The 15,813-nt window shown below is 38.1% G+C and overlaps 1 protein-coding gene across 7 annotated transcripts in view; it reads left to right on the forward strand.

Moving 5' to 3' along the window:
* Window positions 1–15,813, forward strand: part of ABHD18 (abhydrolase domain containing 18) — a 48,560-nt gene that overhangs the window by 21,165 nt on the left and 11,582 nt on the right. For 3 of the 7 annotated variants that reach the window (XM_043545554.1, XM_037897194.2, XM_027821614.2), the window contains 7 exons: window positions 2,317–2,401; window positions 3,680–3,780; window positions 5,995–6,073; window positions 6,165–6,249; window positions 7,997–8,024; window positions 10,499–10,646; window positions 13,155–13,244. In XM_043545554.1, coding sequence (XP_043401489.1) covers window positions 2,317–2,401; window positions 3,680–3,780; window positions 5,995–6,073; window positions 6,165–6,249; window positions 7,997–8,024; window positions 10,499–10,646; window positions 13,155–13,244 — 616 coding nt within the window. Of the gene's footprint in view, window positions 1–2,316; window positions 2,402–3,679; window positions 3,781–5,994; window positions 6,074–6,164; window positions 6,250–7,996; window positions 8,025–9,944; window positions 10,032–10,498; window positions 10,647–13,154; window positions 13,245–15,813 lie in introns of those variants that run through there. The other 4 variants (XM_043545555.1, XM_007059152.3, XM_043545556.1 and 1 more) reach the window with 3 other exon arrangements.

Below are 15,813 nucleotides of genomic sequence, written 5' to 3' on the forward strand. Positions count from 1 at the left end.
AGGAATCCCCATTCTCGTCCTACGAAGTCCCTGGGACAGGGTTTCATGGTTAATGCTAATTTTGGCTGTTGATCTGTTGTATGGCAAGTCACTTGAGAATTTTGGCCCAATACCAACTGACTTCATAACTTCCATTCAGCCCTGTCTATGTCCATTAAAAATAGAATAGGGGAAAACTTCAGAGCTGTTTGTTACATGTAAAATTCTATTATTAGAAAAGGTCATCCTTTTGAGGATCAGACTCATTTTAATTTAGATGAATGGGAAGGGGAAGCATTTGATGAAGATTAATTTATTTTCTTTGCGACTATAGAAAAACAGAATGGTATTTTCTAAATATGTTCAAAATAAAATTCCAAAGGGTAATCTGGATGAGCTGCACCAGAGATATTGTAACATTTGGGGGAATTATGTCTCAACCACTAATGCTCCCAGAAAATCAGTAGAGTCAGGAAAGGCATGTGAATATTTTCCAGAAAGCTGTTACATGTATCTGAAATAATGGGTTAAAATGGAAGCCATTTTATAACTAACTGTAGCATTTGTTATAATTCACATTTCTGTATAATAGGGATTTAAAAAACCAAAAACCCAAACATACCAACTAGATAAAAATACTATGTTGTGGAGTAGAAATTGGTTAGATTGCAGGATATACTGGGGGGGGGGGAGTCAGCGTATTCCATGTGTATAATAATGTATGTAAAACTAGGAAAGTAAGTGTCGTTTGATATATATCGCAGGTGCAAATGTATCTATAATTATGACTGTAGTTCTGACCCTGACATCTACTGGAATTTTCTTCCTGAGCAAAGGTACAGGAAAAACTACAGAAAATACAAAGAGGTTGAGAGAGAGCCACTCGCCAGTGTTCTCTTTTAGAGACACTGATACTTTGCATGCCAGTTGATTTATTGCCAGCTCTTATTCTTATATTATGTCCTAGCAAAGGTCATAAGCTATTGCTGGAAAAAATGTTAGCCCACTTTCCCCCTGCCAGTGCAAGATCTAGTTCCTATGTAGTAGGCTTAGCTAATGTTAACTTACTTTACTAAGCTTTATTCCATGCTGCAGGTGTCACTTTAACAGTGTTCTGTAGTTGGCTTCCCTATAGGGGATCACATAAGTGCCATTTTCCCCATATTTGGGATTGAATTAAGGCTCTGTTCCCACACCTTTGCCTTGTGCTATGGCCCTGTACCCTACCAAGTAGCAGCAAGAAGATGGCTTGCCTCCTCTCCAAGCAAGACAAAGGCGGCAGCAGCAGCATAGGCCCCTATATGTTTGTCCCCTGTCTTCCTTGGCAGCAGCGGTCCCCTCTCCCTCACTCTGAAGAGGCAGGAGTGAGGCCTCAGTGGGTATGACTACGCAGCATAGAAAACCGTGTGGCTGGCCCATGCCAGCTGACTCAGGCTCAGGTTACAGGGCTGTTTCATTGCTGTGTAGACTTCCAGGCTTGGGCTGGAGCCCAACCTCTGGGACTCTCCCACCCTGCGGAGTCCTAGATCCCAGGCTCTAGCCTGAGCCTGGAAGTCTACATAGCAATGAAACAGCCTTGCAGCCTGTGGACCCGTGTCAGCTAACACTGGCCAGCTGCCAGTGTCTAGTTGCTGAGCAGACATATCCAGTGTTACACCCTGGGTCCTGGGCTAATTTGCTGTGGTGAGCGGACCCACCATTTCACTTTTCTTCTGAGGCAGTTTTGGACAGGGTCCTCTGGAGCCATAGGTCTTGCAGTTAACACCCTATTGAGATGGATGTGGCAGTTAACCCTGCTCAGATCTATTGTTTCAAGTGATCTGCAGATTCAGGTAGGTGTCGCTGCATCAATTACTCGGGCCACACTTTCAAGTATTTCTTTGCAACAATGAGGACTAAACTTAATTTTTCTTAAAATGAATGGTGAGAGTCTGGTGTAGTCACATGACTCCAGGAGCTAGTATTCTAGGCCTGGCCCTATAATGTTTATGCCTTAATCTGACCTAGGCTGAATTTGGAAGTTAAATCTTCATAAAAAAAGGTATAAAATAATGTTTTTAAAAAATTGGCAAAACCAAGCAATGTAGTAAAACAATTCTAGCTATTCCTTTTCTGCAAAAGCCAAACTGATACAGCTCTCACTAGGCTGGTATACTCAGAAATGAGAAGTTGATTTCAAATTAAATAACTTCCTGGTCTTTGTCTCTCCTTTAGTTTAGCCTCTTTCAGACAGGAAAGATGTACAAATTCAGATAAAAGCATGACTTCTGATTTTGATGTAAAGAAATACTCAGTTAAAAAAGGCTTGACTCTGTTCTGTATCTTGCTTTTTAACAGAATATTTGAATTCAGAAAGATTATTGGAAACCGGGAAAAATGCCAGAAGCTGGTTCCAAGAGATTATCCAGTGTTCATTGACAAGGTATTCAGTAGCAAAAAATGTAACTGTAACTAAAATTATGTTCCCACATATTATATATGAGTGAAATGAAATTAAGTCTTTAGTAAGCTCTCTGTACTGGAGAGGAAAGAAGTTAGGTTTGGTGCAATGTGAATTGTAGGTTTTATTGATGATTTGGCTCAGCCTAATGTCAGTACAGCATGTGTTACTGATTTGAGATCAGAATTCAGGGCATGATCTTGGGCCATCAGAGTGGCAGAAGAAATGTGGTAAGCATTTGCGGGGGGAGTATGTAGTTTGCTCTAGTAGTTCCTCTGTCTGACTGAGAAGTGGCATTGAAAGATTCCAGAGGGATGCACCAAGCTGTCCTTCGGTGAGAAGACCACTGAAATATTAAAGAAAGGAGTAAATATATAGGGGAGGGTGTAGAGGTGGTTGGAGATTATAGGATTCCACTGGGAAAAAGAAGAAAGCATGCTTTTCATGTAACTAGATACATAGTAATTAATGTCATGAGAAATTGCATATCTGCAGTCAGTATTATTAAAGAAGCACTTATAGTAGCGCCCAAATGCTCCAGTGAGGATTTAAGGACCCATTGTGCTGGGTGTGACACAGACACATATAAGGGACAGTTCTGTCCCTGAGATTATAAAATCTAAAAGGTATAAACAAAGGGCTGGGAGAGAGGAGTAACATACAAGCAAATGAAAATGATGACTGGCATAGTTCAGTAAACCAGATATTTTGGTATTTTTCATTGAGAGTAGAGGTAGTACGAGGAGAATGTCAGGACTGTTGGAGTTAGTAAGGAAGAAAGGAATGGGAAGGTGAGAAGTTGTTACAGTTAGTCATCTGTCTGTCCATCATCAGCAGACAGGTTTTTACATCATTGCAGAGGTGAGTTGTAAGAAGGGATTTATTAGGATAGAGCAATAGCCGTACAGATTTTATTGTGAAGTTTTTCCCATCCTTTGGGGTGGCATGGGAGAAAACACAGGTGTGTCCAAACAAAAAAACATCATCATCATCTCAACCCCTATTTAGGCTTTTAGTGCATTAAAAACTGAATTTTGTTATAACAGCTGGTTTTTATTTAAGTGAGGTGGAAATGGCTCGTGGTAGACTTTTTTTAATGCTCATGCATTATGATGATTGAAATTATACTTTCAAAACTGCTTGTGGATTTTTGTGCTAAAATTTGATTCCAGCCTAGGAACCCATACATTAATGTTCAGCCTTCAGTCCATATAAAGTATGCTGATCATACACACTTTTAACTTTCAGTTCTTTCCATAGGTTGAGGAGCAATCTGACTGTAAAATACTCAATGGGCACTTCATTTCCCCGTTGATTCACTACATTCCCAATATCCTGCCAACTGAATCCATCATAGCAAGGTAAGGGAAAGGAAGTAACAATTTGGTTCTGAAACTAGCTCTGTAGGTGAAATCAAAGAAATCTATGTTATAAAAATTACTTATACTACATTCTTTATTACAGCTACAATCAGAATACTCAGTTTTGTTTAAAAATGGTTCAGACTGTGATCTGTGTTGAAAAATATTTAGATGTTTTAAGTTAGAATGAAAATGCATGTAGTTCATTTGATGGTTCCATCTTTGGATGAATGGTTTATTTTCTAGATGAGCTTATTCTAAATTGGGGTGGTGCTAGCAAAACAAGACGTGCCATGATGTGGTTTAATTCTGAAAATGGAAGTGTAATCCCATTAGAAAAGTTTTACATGTTCACTTAGTAAAGTTTTAATTACTGGAACATCTATAACTACATATTGATAACTAGTTATGACGCAGGAAAGTCAGAGAATTCTAATATTACTATGATCTGTTCTTAACTACCTCCTTTGTAAAGGGGGGGAAATGGTTCATATATAAGCAAAAGTACTAACAAACAGCCTTGACTTGGATTTACTGGCCTTTGCCAGTCTGCCACAACATCAAGTAATGTTTTGAAACTGATCTCTTCCTTATTTTTAAAATACTTGTTTTGTTTTGTTTGTGAAATATACAACTCACATCACATGTCCAAGATGGAGAAATGCAATTCCCTTGCAAATATGAATTTTTGTAAAGGCTAGCAGTTTATCCAAGAAAATAGTTTCTCATTTCTGTAACTGAAGGAAAAAATGGATTATTTTCCTAAGAAACACTCTATATTTATTAACTTATTCCACTTTTATTATCAGAATTTAACCATGTATGTATGCACACAATCTGTTAACTTCAGTGTAGCTCATACATTGAATTTGGTTTGTGTTTTCTATTTGAGAAATCAAACAAAGTAGTAGTACCCTTGAGGAAATCTTGTTATGCATACACACTCAAGCAGTTGGGTGGTGGTGGTATACTAATAATCTCACCATCTCTCAAGGTTCACTGAGCCTTGCTTTGGAGTTAGGGTAGGGAACATCATTTTGTATTGGCTTCTAGCTAACAGAGCTAGACTTCTTGCTAGCAGAAGTCTTAAGTTTTTCAACCTTTGCTTTGGGCATAAAAATTTACCTCAATCTAGGAGGCCTTGAAGTTATGACATCAACAGCTGTGACCAGTCAATACATCTTTGTTACAGCTTACCTTCTCTGAAGACATTATTTAAAAAATGCTCAATAGGCATCCATAGTGTCTTCTTTTACTCCCTGTTGTTGAGTATAAAGGGAGTCACTACTTAAAATTCCTGGCCTGACTGATACCACAGCTGAAAATGCAATTTACTAATAGTTTCCACATACTCTCATGCAGTGGTTAGATAAGTTATAGGTGCTATTAAAAATCCAAAATACACTAGGTAAGATAAAGACAAGTTGATTTTCTTTCAAGCTCATAACATCAAATTAAATCCATTAATAAAAGTTATTTTGAGTTTTAATGTCTTCATGTGTGAAAGGCAGCACTGTAGTGGACTTTGTGTGCTTTTCAAATATGGTTAGTTTAGCTAGTTGTGTGTGGATGTTTTTCCATAAAGAAGCAATTTTTATTGCACCAGGACACCCTCCTGTGGTGAAATACCAGTAGCTCAACAGAAGTGGTTTGCTTGTGTAGGTTACAGCTGGCCTGAGAAAAGCTTGGCGGGGGTAAAGGAAGGAGTAACTGAAGAAACTGAGTGATTTTTTTTGGGGGGAGGAGGGGAAGAGGGTGTAGAAAACCGTTTTTTATATATAGAAACACTTGTTGGCTGTATTTTTTTTAAAAAAAACTGTATTGTTCCTTTTTAATTTTCACTTTTAGTTCCTGCCCATTTAAGGAGAAAAGTGTGTGTGGCTTAGGGGATCTAGCCACACTTGCCTAATCTCAGGCTCCACTTCTCTATTCAGTAAAGTTTAGAATACAATAATGAAGTGGTAATCTCATTTGGAGCGTGACCTTTCAGCTTATAACTCCCTTTCTTCTTGGTGTTTGTGACTTTCTGAAGGTGAAAACTTTTGGATGTGCTCTTAATTTCATTCATGAAAAAATTATATTGCTAGACTAACAGCAGTTTGCCTGAGCATGTAACCAAACTATTTTTTCAGGGTGTAGTTTGGTGGTTTAACTTTCATGAGTGTGAATATCTTGCTATGTTATCTTGTATATTAAATAGTGTGCTTTTGATAGGTTTCAGTTCATAATACCCAAGAGATGGAACAGCAAATACAAACCTGTGTGCATTCATCTAGCAGGCACTGGAGATCATGTAAGTATATAAAAGTTTAATTTCTCATTAATATTTTAAAGTTTAACAGTAATCTTTTAACTGTATTCTTGTTTTAACATTTCCTCTTCAGTACTACTGGAGAAGACGCACACTAATGGCCCGTCCAATGATCAAAGAGGCTTGCATGGCTTCTCTATTGTTAGAAAACCCTTACTATATCCTTTTGTTGAAAACAAAATGCTTTAACATGTCTCAAAGTGCTAACCAAGGGGAGGAAGACAGAATAACATTATTTTATCAAAATGGTACAGATTACATAGATGAGTGGTTTTCAACCAGGGGTACACAGAGGTCTTCCAGGGGTACATCAACTCATCTAGATATTAGCCTGGTTTTACAACAGGCTACATAAAAAGCACAAGTGAAATCAGTACAAACTAAAATTTCATACAGACAATGACTTGTTTGTACTGCTCTATACATTGAAATGCAAGTACAATATTTATATTCCAATTGATTTATTTTATAATTGTATGGTAAAAATGAGAAAGTATGCAATTTTTCAATAATAGTGTGCTGTGACTCTTTTTTGTAATTTTATGTCTGATTTTGTAAGCAAGTAGCTTTTAAGTGAGGTGAACCTTGGGGTACGCAAGACAAATCGGACTCCTGAAAGGGGCACAGTAGTCTGGAAAGGTTGAGAGCCACTGTCATAGGTCAGTTGAAAGCTGCTTTGATAGCTGCTTTCAACTACCTGAAAGGGGGTTCCAAAGAGGATGGCTCTAGACTGTTCTCAGTGGTAGCTGATGACAGAACAAGGAGTAATGGTCTCAAGTTGCAGTGGGGGAGGTTTAGGTTGGATATTAGGAAAACCTTTTTCACTAGGAGGGTGTTGAAACACTGGAATGCGTTACCTAGGGAGCTGGTGGAATCTCCTTCCTTAGAAGTTTTTAAGGTCAGGCTTGACAAAGCCCTGGCTGGGATGATTTAGTTGGGATTGGTCCTGCTTTGAGCAGGGGGTTGGACTAGATGACATCCTGAGGTCCCTTCCAACCCTGATATTCTATGATTCTATGAAAGTCAGGATATGGCTGTTGGTCATAGAGATGTGACTCCTTACTGTAATCTTATTACATCAACCATAGTGGTGTCTCTAAGTGCATAACCATGGAATACAATGCAGATGATGTGTTAGAGTGGCTATTTCATCAGGTGTTGCTCTTCTGGACTTAAAAAAAAAAAAAAAAAAAAAAAACTTCCAAACCACTATCCTTGGTTACTGGGGTACTAGTTTGATACTGATCTCTTTGTAACCCAATCATTTACGTAGTTGACAAACTTCTCCTAGCCATGGCCAACTAGGAGAACTAGCCAAATATGTCTTTTTTTGAAGGGTGGAGGGGGTGTCTTTTTTTGACAAAATGATCTCTCTCCCTCCGCCCCCCTCCCCCGCCCAAAAAAGTGTTTGCTTCTCATGCCTTCACCTGTTGAATACAAACTGTTGGTACCACAAATCTGTTTGATAGTGTTCACCTGCCTTATCACTAACATTTTAGGTATTTTTCTTCTATATGTTGACAAAAGCTACCATCCTGTATCCATCCTCTTTTCCAATGTTCGGTAACTGCCCCCAAATGCCTACACCAGGTTTCACTCAGAAGACTCAAACTATCACACTTGTTTTTTTCCTTTATTACTTACTTCATTAGAGCACTGTCCTAAATTATGAATGACTTCATCACAATCTACACTTTTTTGTTTTATTTTGTACCAATAAAACAATGTAATTTGGTAATAAGTTAATTTACAGAATTTAATTCATCACTGTACAGCTGACATAAGTGTTTTTTTTAATTTTAGTCTCAATTTTAAAATGTAAGAGTTAAAATAAAAAGTTATCTAGTGGTGCCTGCAAAATGAATGTATTTACATTTGTTTATTTTCTTTAACTTGAGTCTTTACATGGCTGCAGAAAACCTAAGGACCAAATGTAAGTATTAAGATGACTTCTCACAGCTATTTTCTGTCCTCAAGACACTGGGTTTTTTAAGAAGACCAGAAACTTAAAACATAGAAACCTTGATAACTTGTTATAAATAGCGGCAAACTTGGCTCAGCTATACCTTGTTTATGTGAAGTTGTAGACACTTTGCTTGACTGCTTTATGTGGATTTTGATGCTTAAATGCATAGGTTCGCACTTTCCACCCAAAGTAGATGGACTTTTTTTAAAAACCACATCAGCAGGGGTGCAATCAAGAAACAGTGCATTTTACCAGTTCATACATTGCACTTGTGCAAATTCTGTGCAATATTGAATATCTTTGAAGAAATAGTTTTTGGGCCACATTTAAGTGTCTAAAGTTAGGCAACTGAATAAGTGACTTGATTTTCAGAGATGCTGGTTACCCTGAAGCTCATGCTAGTGGGAGTTGCAGAGTACCCAGCATCTTTGAAAATCAAGTCACTTATTCAGTTGCCTAAATATGGACTTAGAAGCCTAATCTTAGGGACTAATTTAAAAAACAAAACAAAACAAAAAAATGTTGGCCTTTGTATTTGCAAGTGCTAGAATATAAATAGGGCAATAGATCCTGTATCTGAGGCAAAATAAAGGTGTTAGTTTGCCAAATGTTCCTTGCAGACCAGTAGTTACAAAAGATGAAATGGGGCTGACTGGTTTAAAAAGACTGGTTTTATTCTGCTTGCTTAGCTACCTCCAAAAAGAAGAGGAAACTAATTTGTTTGTAAACTACAATTCTTAGAGCTTGTTGCTTTCAGTAGTGCTTCATCAGCATCTTCCATGAGTTAAACATTTAATTTTCTTCTAATTATAAAAGCTAATTAAGGATTTACCCTTTGAGAGAAGTGAAAGTTAAGGCAGTTTTAAAAAAAAAATAGCCTTGAGTACCTTCCAAAGTAGTTGTTGTTGCATTATAATTAGTTTATTGATCTGAATAATTTAGTAAACCTAATTCATTATCTTTATTGGGATTTTTTTTTAATTAAAGATTTTTTGGGGAAAGTGCTCTTTTTGACACCTACGGTTTTTTTTTTTTGAAAAAGATATAATTGTTTTGATAACATTTGGCATTTTTAAAATCACAATAAGACACACCAGATAGGTACAATGCTGAAATATAGTTAGTGGGTTTTCTGCTATTGGGATACTATTCACCTTAGAAAAACAAAGAAGTATAAAAATCTTCCCTCCACTATGCAAATTCTGTGCACTAGTCTCAGCTGTCCAACTTGATAGAATAATACTTCCATTTTGCAGATAATGGGCAAATGCTCTGTTGTCCCAAACTGAAAATATGCACATTTCAGTAGAAGGCTTCAAAGCAGTAGTAGCATTCTAAGGAATGTACTTGTAAATCATTGAATTAGCATGACAGGTCATGGTAGAGAACTGAAGTACCTTTAATAACAAAGTACTAAGCAATAGGAAGTGTTAAAATATCCTATAAATATTGGTCCACAACAGCCATTGGTATCCTTGCTTCTCCCCTAGCTTACAGAACAGTTCTAATAGTCTGTCCCTTCTGTCTCAAAAATGTATCCCAAGTATAATGATATTTTGGCACAAGAGGGCTATAGCCTTCTGTAACTTAGAGACATGATATTGAAAACACGATAATATTTACAATAAACTGCTTTGTCCAAGCACAGTGCTGTAGTTGTTCTGTAAGCCATACTCCATTCACTTAAAAGTGTTCAGCACATGGAGTAATTGCACCGTTGAGGCCCAATATGCAAATAACTATTAGACTTCTGGTCACTGTGAGAGTTCAAAATTGAATAGCTTTCCATTTTTCTTTTTTGTTTTCTTTAAATGTGTTTAATGCATTGTAGGAGACACTACACAGATTTCTCAGGGCAGTGACAAACTTCCCACTTTATAATTTCAGTCTTACAGTGGCACTGATGATTGTTCCAAAGCTGACTTACTAATTGCTCTTCACATGTTGTGTGCAATTTTCAGTGATGTACAACAGGTAAATAAGGAAAAGGGGTTGTCTCTGCCAGTGACATCTTGTATACCTAGCACTGTATCATTTAGCTTTGTTTGATTTAAAAGAAAAAGGACCGTTGTTACTTCATAGCATAGAAGATTACTGCTCATGAGTTTCCAATGCTTGCAATACCTCAGTTATTTGACGATACGGTGTTCCGTAATTCTACACTAGTAATTTAGATGGTGCTTACTTCTAGTCTTCATTTAGGCCTAGATCACAAACAATTATAAAAAAAAGAAACAAACACAAGTCATGTGGGCCTTGAATGTGAAAAGCTACTGAAGACTCTGGACTCACTCCTTCTCCTATTGATTTCAATAGAAATTCAGCCATTGGCTTCATTGGGAGTATGACCAAGCTCTGTTTAATAGTAAAAGTAGACTGATTAAATGAAGACACTGCACATCTGATATTGGAAAATAAACTATTTCTTTTTTCTTTTCTGGTGAGGAAAGAAGATCAAGTTTAAAAAATGTCTCTGACCTGTTTGTGATGGGAGGAGCTCTTGTTTTAGAATCAGCAGCTCTTTTGCACTGGCTAGAGAGAGAGGGCTATGGACCTCTAGGGATGACTGGAATATCCATGGGAGGACATGTAAGCCTTTATATTTACTGTTAGCAATTGTTTTATTTATTTTTTATTTCTTGCATGATATATGTACGTTAACAATTAGGGAAACCTATCAGTTTACGGTGTTCATATGCTGATTATTTTAAAATGAACAAGTTTAGAATAACTAGCAACATAACTTGATATTTAGGCATGACATGCACATATTGAGAATATGCAGATGTATTCTCACTGTGTATATATACCATAAAACTCCCTTACAGATGAATGTTCAGGTTGTTGCAGGTTAATCTAGTAGTGTAATTCTCAATAACTTTTATTGTCATGCAGTTTAATCTGTTAATTTAGCTATTTAAATGTTGACATACCGTAGGGCTCAGGCCCAGTGGGTGAACAGTCCTTATCCTCAAAGGAAACCTATACAAACCTTTCAAAAGACAAGCCTGGGAACTTAAATTTGTAATTCTGCTAGACACTGAAAATCATGGACTGAATACAGTTACTGGATTTATATCTTATTGCAACAATCTATAACCCACTAACAATTCCCCAGCTGCTTTCTCCCTCCCCCGTTTCCTCCCTATGACTGGAGGGACATTAATGGGCCACTTCACCTTGAATGGTCCCTTGAAATATGTGTTAACTACTTATGCTAAATTTCAGAGTAGCAGCCCTGTTAGTCTGTATTCGCAAAAAGAAAAGGAGTACTTGTGGCACCTTAGAGACTAACCAATTTATTTGAGCATAAGCTTTCCTGAGCATCCGATGAAGTGAGCTGTAGCTCACGAAAGCTTATGCTCAAATAAATTTGTTAGTCTCTAAGGTGCCACAAGTACTCCTTTTCTTTTTACTTATGCTAAACAATCTGTTCCATCTTGTATTTATCTGTGACACTGAGTAAGACCATGTCTACACTACAAAATTATGTTGATCTAACTTAGGTCAGCATAAAGCCACCACAATTATTAAATCACTTGTGTGTGTGTACACTTGTCTCCTTGTGTTGACAATGCACTTCCTTACCAGGAGAGTTCGTATTGATTGTATTGTCAATGTGGGGCATCGTGGGACGGTTCCTGGAGGCCAGTAACAGTCTATGTAAGCAATGGAGTGTCTACACTGACATTGCGTCAACCTAATCACATTGACCGTGACACTGTGCCACTCGGGAGGTGGTGTTATTAAATCAGCATAGAGAGGCACTTAACATCAGTGGGAGCCAAATTTACATGAAAACACTTCCCTAGCAAGGTTGATGCAAGGCAGCTTACATTGATCTAATTGTATAGTGTAGTCAGTCCAAAGTTTTTCCCAGACCTGAAGAAGAGCTCTGTAAGCCTGTCTCTCTAACCAATAGAAGTTGGTCCAGTAAGAGATATTACCTCACCTGCCTTATCTGTCTGAGATTGTAAACTCTGTAGGGTAGGGACCATATTTTTATTCTGTGTCTATATAGCACCTGGTACAGTGGGGTCCTGGTTCATGTTGAAGGCTCCCAGACACCATCACGATGCAAAAAGTTCGTATGTAGTGTTCTTCATCCTTAGAAAGCGCTTTAAAAAGGAAAGTAAGCCTTGTTATCTCTATTTTAAAGTTTGGGGAAACTGAGGACAGGGATGGACTTCATACTCTCTGGACTCCCAGGCTGTGGCCCTGACCACTTCGCTATGTTGCTTCTTTTATTAATGAAGATGCACTTAATAGTTCTCTGTATTAAAAATATCTGGAGTGTATAAGTACTTTTTCTTGCTATCTTCATGGTTCTGCAGTATGCCCAAGAGTATTATATTAAACTATAGCTTTGCAAAACCATGCAATTGGTGTGGGGGAAGCATTTTTCTGATCCTCCTGTATGCTGTATCTATGCTCCAGCATTTAGTGATGAATGGAACTTACCTCATTGTGCACTCTGATAATTCTGAGGTGAGAGGGAATTATCTGGACTCTAAAGGAGATGAAAATAGAAGTCCATTTACATGCTCAATTCTCTTCTTGCCCTTGCTGTTTGCGGCATGCAAATTCCCTAACACTATTTCAAAAGCTGCAGAATTTTTGATAGTCCTATTTGTGAGTCACCTTCAAGTAGTTTGTTTGTTTTGAAATATGTTTATAAGGTTATTGAGAGGCCTTGAGGAGAGGGACATGTTGAGATGATAAATGAAGTTCTCATGGAAGAATCCTGATTCATTTCGCATCAGGATGAGTGTTCTATTAAAAGAAAACTCCTTTACCTAAAGCAGAAATACTGTTACTTTGGCTGTGAACCAATTTCAAAGCTAACATGTATCAAAGAGACTATTGGAGAGAATAGACTTTATCAGTCTTTCTGGATTTTGTGGAGGAGAAGTATATAACTGTAAAGATGCTTAGCATTGATACTACACGAGACAAGCTGTTGCTGTGTGAAGAAATTCTTTAAAGATGAGAATTCTAAAAATGACTAAAGAGAAATGTTGTTGAAGTGTCTTATTAAAATATGCAGTAGATCATCTGATATTTAAGTTTTTTTTTGTTTTTTTTTTTATTTAACAGATGGCTTCATTAGCAGTGACAAACTGGCCTAAACCATTGCCATTGGTTCCTTGTCTTTCCTGGTCCACAGCTTCTGGTGTCTTTACTACGGTAACTAAATTATTTTTAGTTTTGTTAATATTATAGAATATGAACAGATGTGAAATCTCAAAGGTTTGAGTTGGGCAAATTAACATAAGGGAGAGATTTTTTCAAAGGCACAAATGTGAGTTGGATGCCCAACTGTCCTCTGAGCCTTCAAAAATCTCCCCCATAATGATGCTTCTGGATAGTTCTAGAAGCTGCCTTTTGTCTCATGCAAGAAATAATTTATAAACTATTTAGAGTTTTTAAAATAGTAAATTTACAGAAAATATTTCAAATTCTATAGTATATTTAAAACTAATATGTTTATGCCCAATATTTTTATATCCTAGTAATATGCAACACAGTAGAATATGACTTAACAAACTTGCTGCTTTTGATGAGAACCCTGAAATTTCACTGGGAAAGGGTTGTGGTTTTTTAATTATTCCTCTTCCTGGTAACTCTAGGTTCCAGACTGGTAAGGGAAATTCTTACTTGGTGTCTTAAAACAGGTTCTCAAACTGTGACCACCATTGAGAACATGTCTTCACCACTCCTTCTTGAATTACAACAGCTTCCCTTCTTCCACATAAATTTAAAAGTTCCTCACTTTCACAGCACTCCATAAACTTTACTTTCTGGTCTTATTCTCTTTCTCACTCGTTAAACTCTGTCTAAACATCTCTCCTTACTATTCCCTTTGTTTCTTTAATTAACTTTTGATTTATACTTTCTTGTACGCTGCCCATTGCCCCTAGACTCATATTTTAATTAATATTTGCCAAGTACCTGCTCCTCCTGAAAACCACACATGGAACAGTCTTCCTGGAGTGCTTGTCCATATATATTCCACTGGTGCATCTGTATCCCCTGCATTCAAGTTTGGATTCTTTGTGCATCAGTGTCCTTTGGGGCCATGCCTGTGCCCTGAAAATCCTTATATCTTCCACCTGAAGATATAAAGAGTGTTGCGTCCTGAACTGTTCCTCAGTTCCTTCTTGCTGTCCGTGGCTATGAATCAGAACTTACACTGTCCAGATTTTTTCTTCGTGTGGTCTGTCCATTGATTTGTAAATAGATAAGTACTTAGCAGTTAGTCATTAGGATTAGGTTTAGTTATTTTGTTTAGTGTTTCTTTTCAGAAGAGGAAACTCTTCTTTGTCCCTTGACACTTCCCTCTACTGGGTCTAGTCATTAGGACTGAATACAAATTTCCAGGCTTTAAAAACTGCACTTCCTGCTGGGCAGTAATGCCCCTTAATGAAGGACAAAGACTATGCTTATTGTGTCTAGGTGAGAGCGATGTACCAGACAGATATACCATTTATTAATTGTTCTCAAAGGGCAAGGTAGTCTCACCTGAAACTTTCTTCTGGAGAGGCCAGGGCACCTTTTCAGATGGTGGAGTGGCTGGGACTGAAAATCCTGAGCAGTGCTCCTCAAAAAGTGCACTTGGTGGCTCCTGCGCTTGCATATGTAAAACTAGCACTTTTCACTAATCCTCCTCAGCTGGTAAAACCTCAGAGGTTCTGGGGAGACAGGAGCACCAAGGGTTTTCAGGAGAAGAGATCTGGGTCTCTCTTTCACTGGGTCCTACCTCGAAGTCAGAAATCACACTGGTTGCCTTTGGGAAGGGTAGTTCTAGGCATGAAAAGGCATCCTCTGGCATCCACTTGGACATTGGTCACCATGCCCCAGTACTGGCTTCTTCAGTTAGTCAGAAATAACCTGGTACCGATGCCTTGGCTGTGGTGCACCATGGTACACGTATCTTTGGTACCAGTGCCTTCCATTCGCTTGCCTACAGTGTTCACTTACTTGCTACCGAATCCTTATGTCAATGGACCTTGTGGTTTCTTTGGTACTAGACTTGCATCTCTAGTATCTCCTCTGTACTGGCTGCCACCCGTACTTCAGTACTGAGTACATCAACAGTACTCATTAGGATGCAGTATGAATGTGCTCCTGGCACTCCAGCTGAGACTGCTGCCCCCTTCCAAGAGAAGCACTTCTCCACTAGCTCAGATAATGGCAGGAAGGAGTCACCAGTAAATTTCCTGGTGTCTAAGTATTCTGATCCATATGCCTAAGAGAGAGTATCTAAGGCTCACTTTTATTAGCTCAGGCATAGGAGCTCTCAGCAGGATACTGCCTCATGGACCTCTTCTTCATATACGCATCAGCACCCCCTGAACTAATTGGGCATAATAGGGATTACAACTGGCCAGAAAACTAGTTTCTTCATCTCAGCCCAGAACTAGATCTTCTTCCACTACAAAACACAAGGGAGCATTAATCATCTCTAGCTGTGCTGACTGAACAAGATGATCAGGGTTCTGATGAAAATTTGCAAATGGATGATCAATCCATCCCAGAACCCCTCTCCTTAATATTTCCTGATGAAGCTGTGGTATCTGCAATATCTACCTCAGACCCCTATGATTTCAAAACTTTCCAGTGCTTGTTGCACAGGATGGCAGATCCACTGAAATTTCCAGTGGAAGTTGTCTGGAGAAGTCGCACAAGTTCTTGGACAGCTTACACACCTTCATGCCTGGAACTCTTGCAGTGCCCATAAATGAAGAGACCATTG

This window comes from Chelonia mydas, chromosome 4, assembly GCF_015237465.2.
Source record: "Chelonia mydas isolate rCheMyd1 chromosome 4, rCheMyd1.pri.v2, whole genome shotgun sequence".
Lineage (NCBI taxonomy): Eukaryota > Metazoa > Chordata > Testudines > Cheloniidae > Chelonia > Chelonia mydas.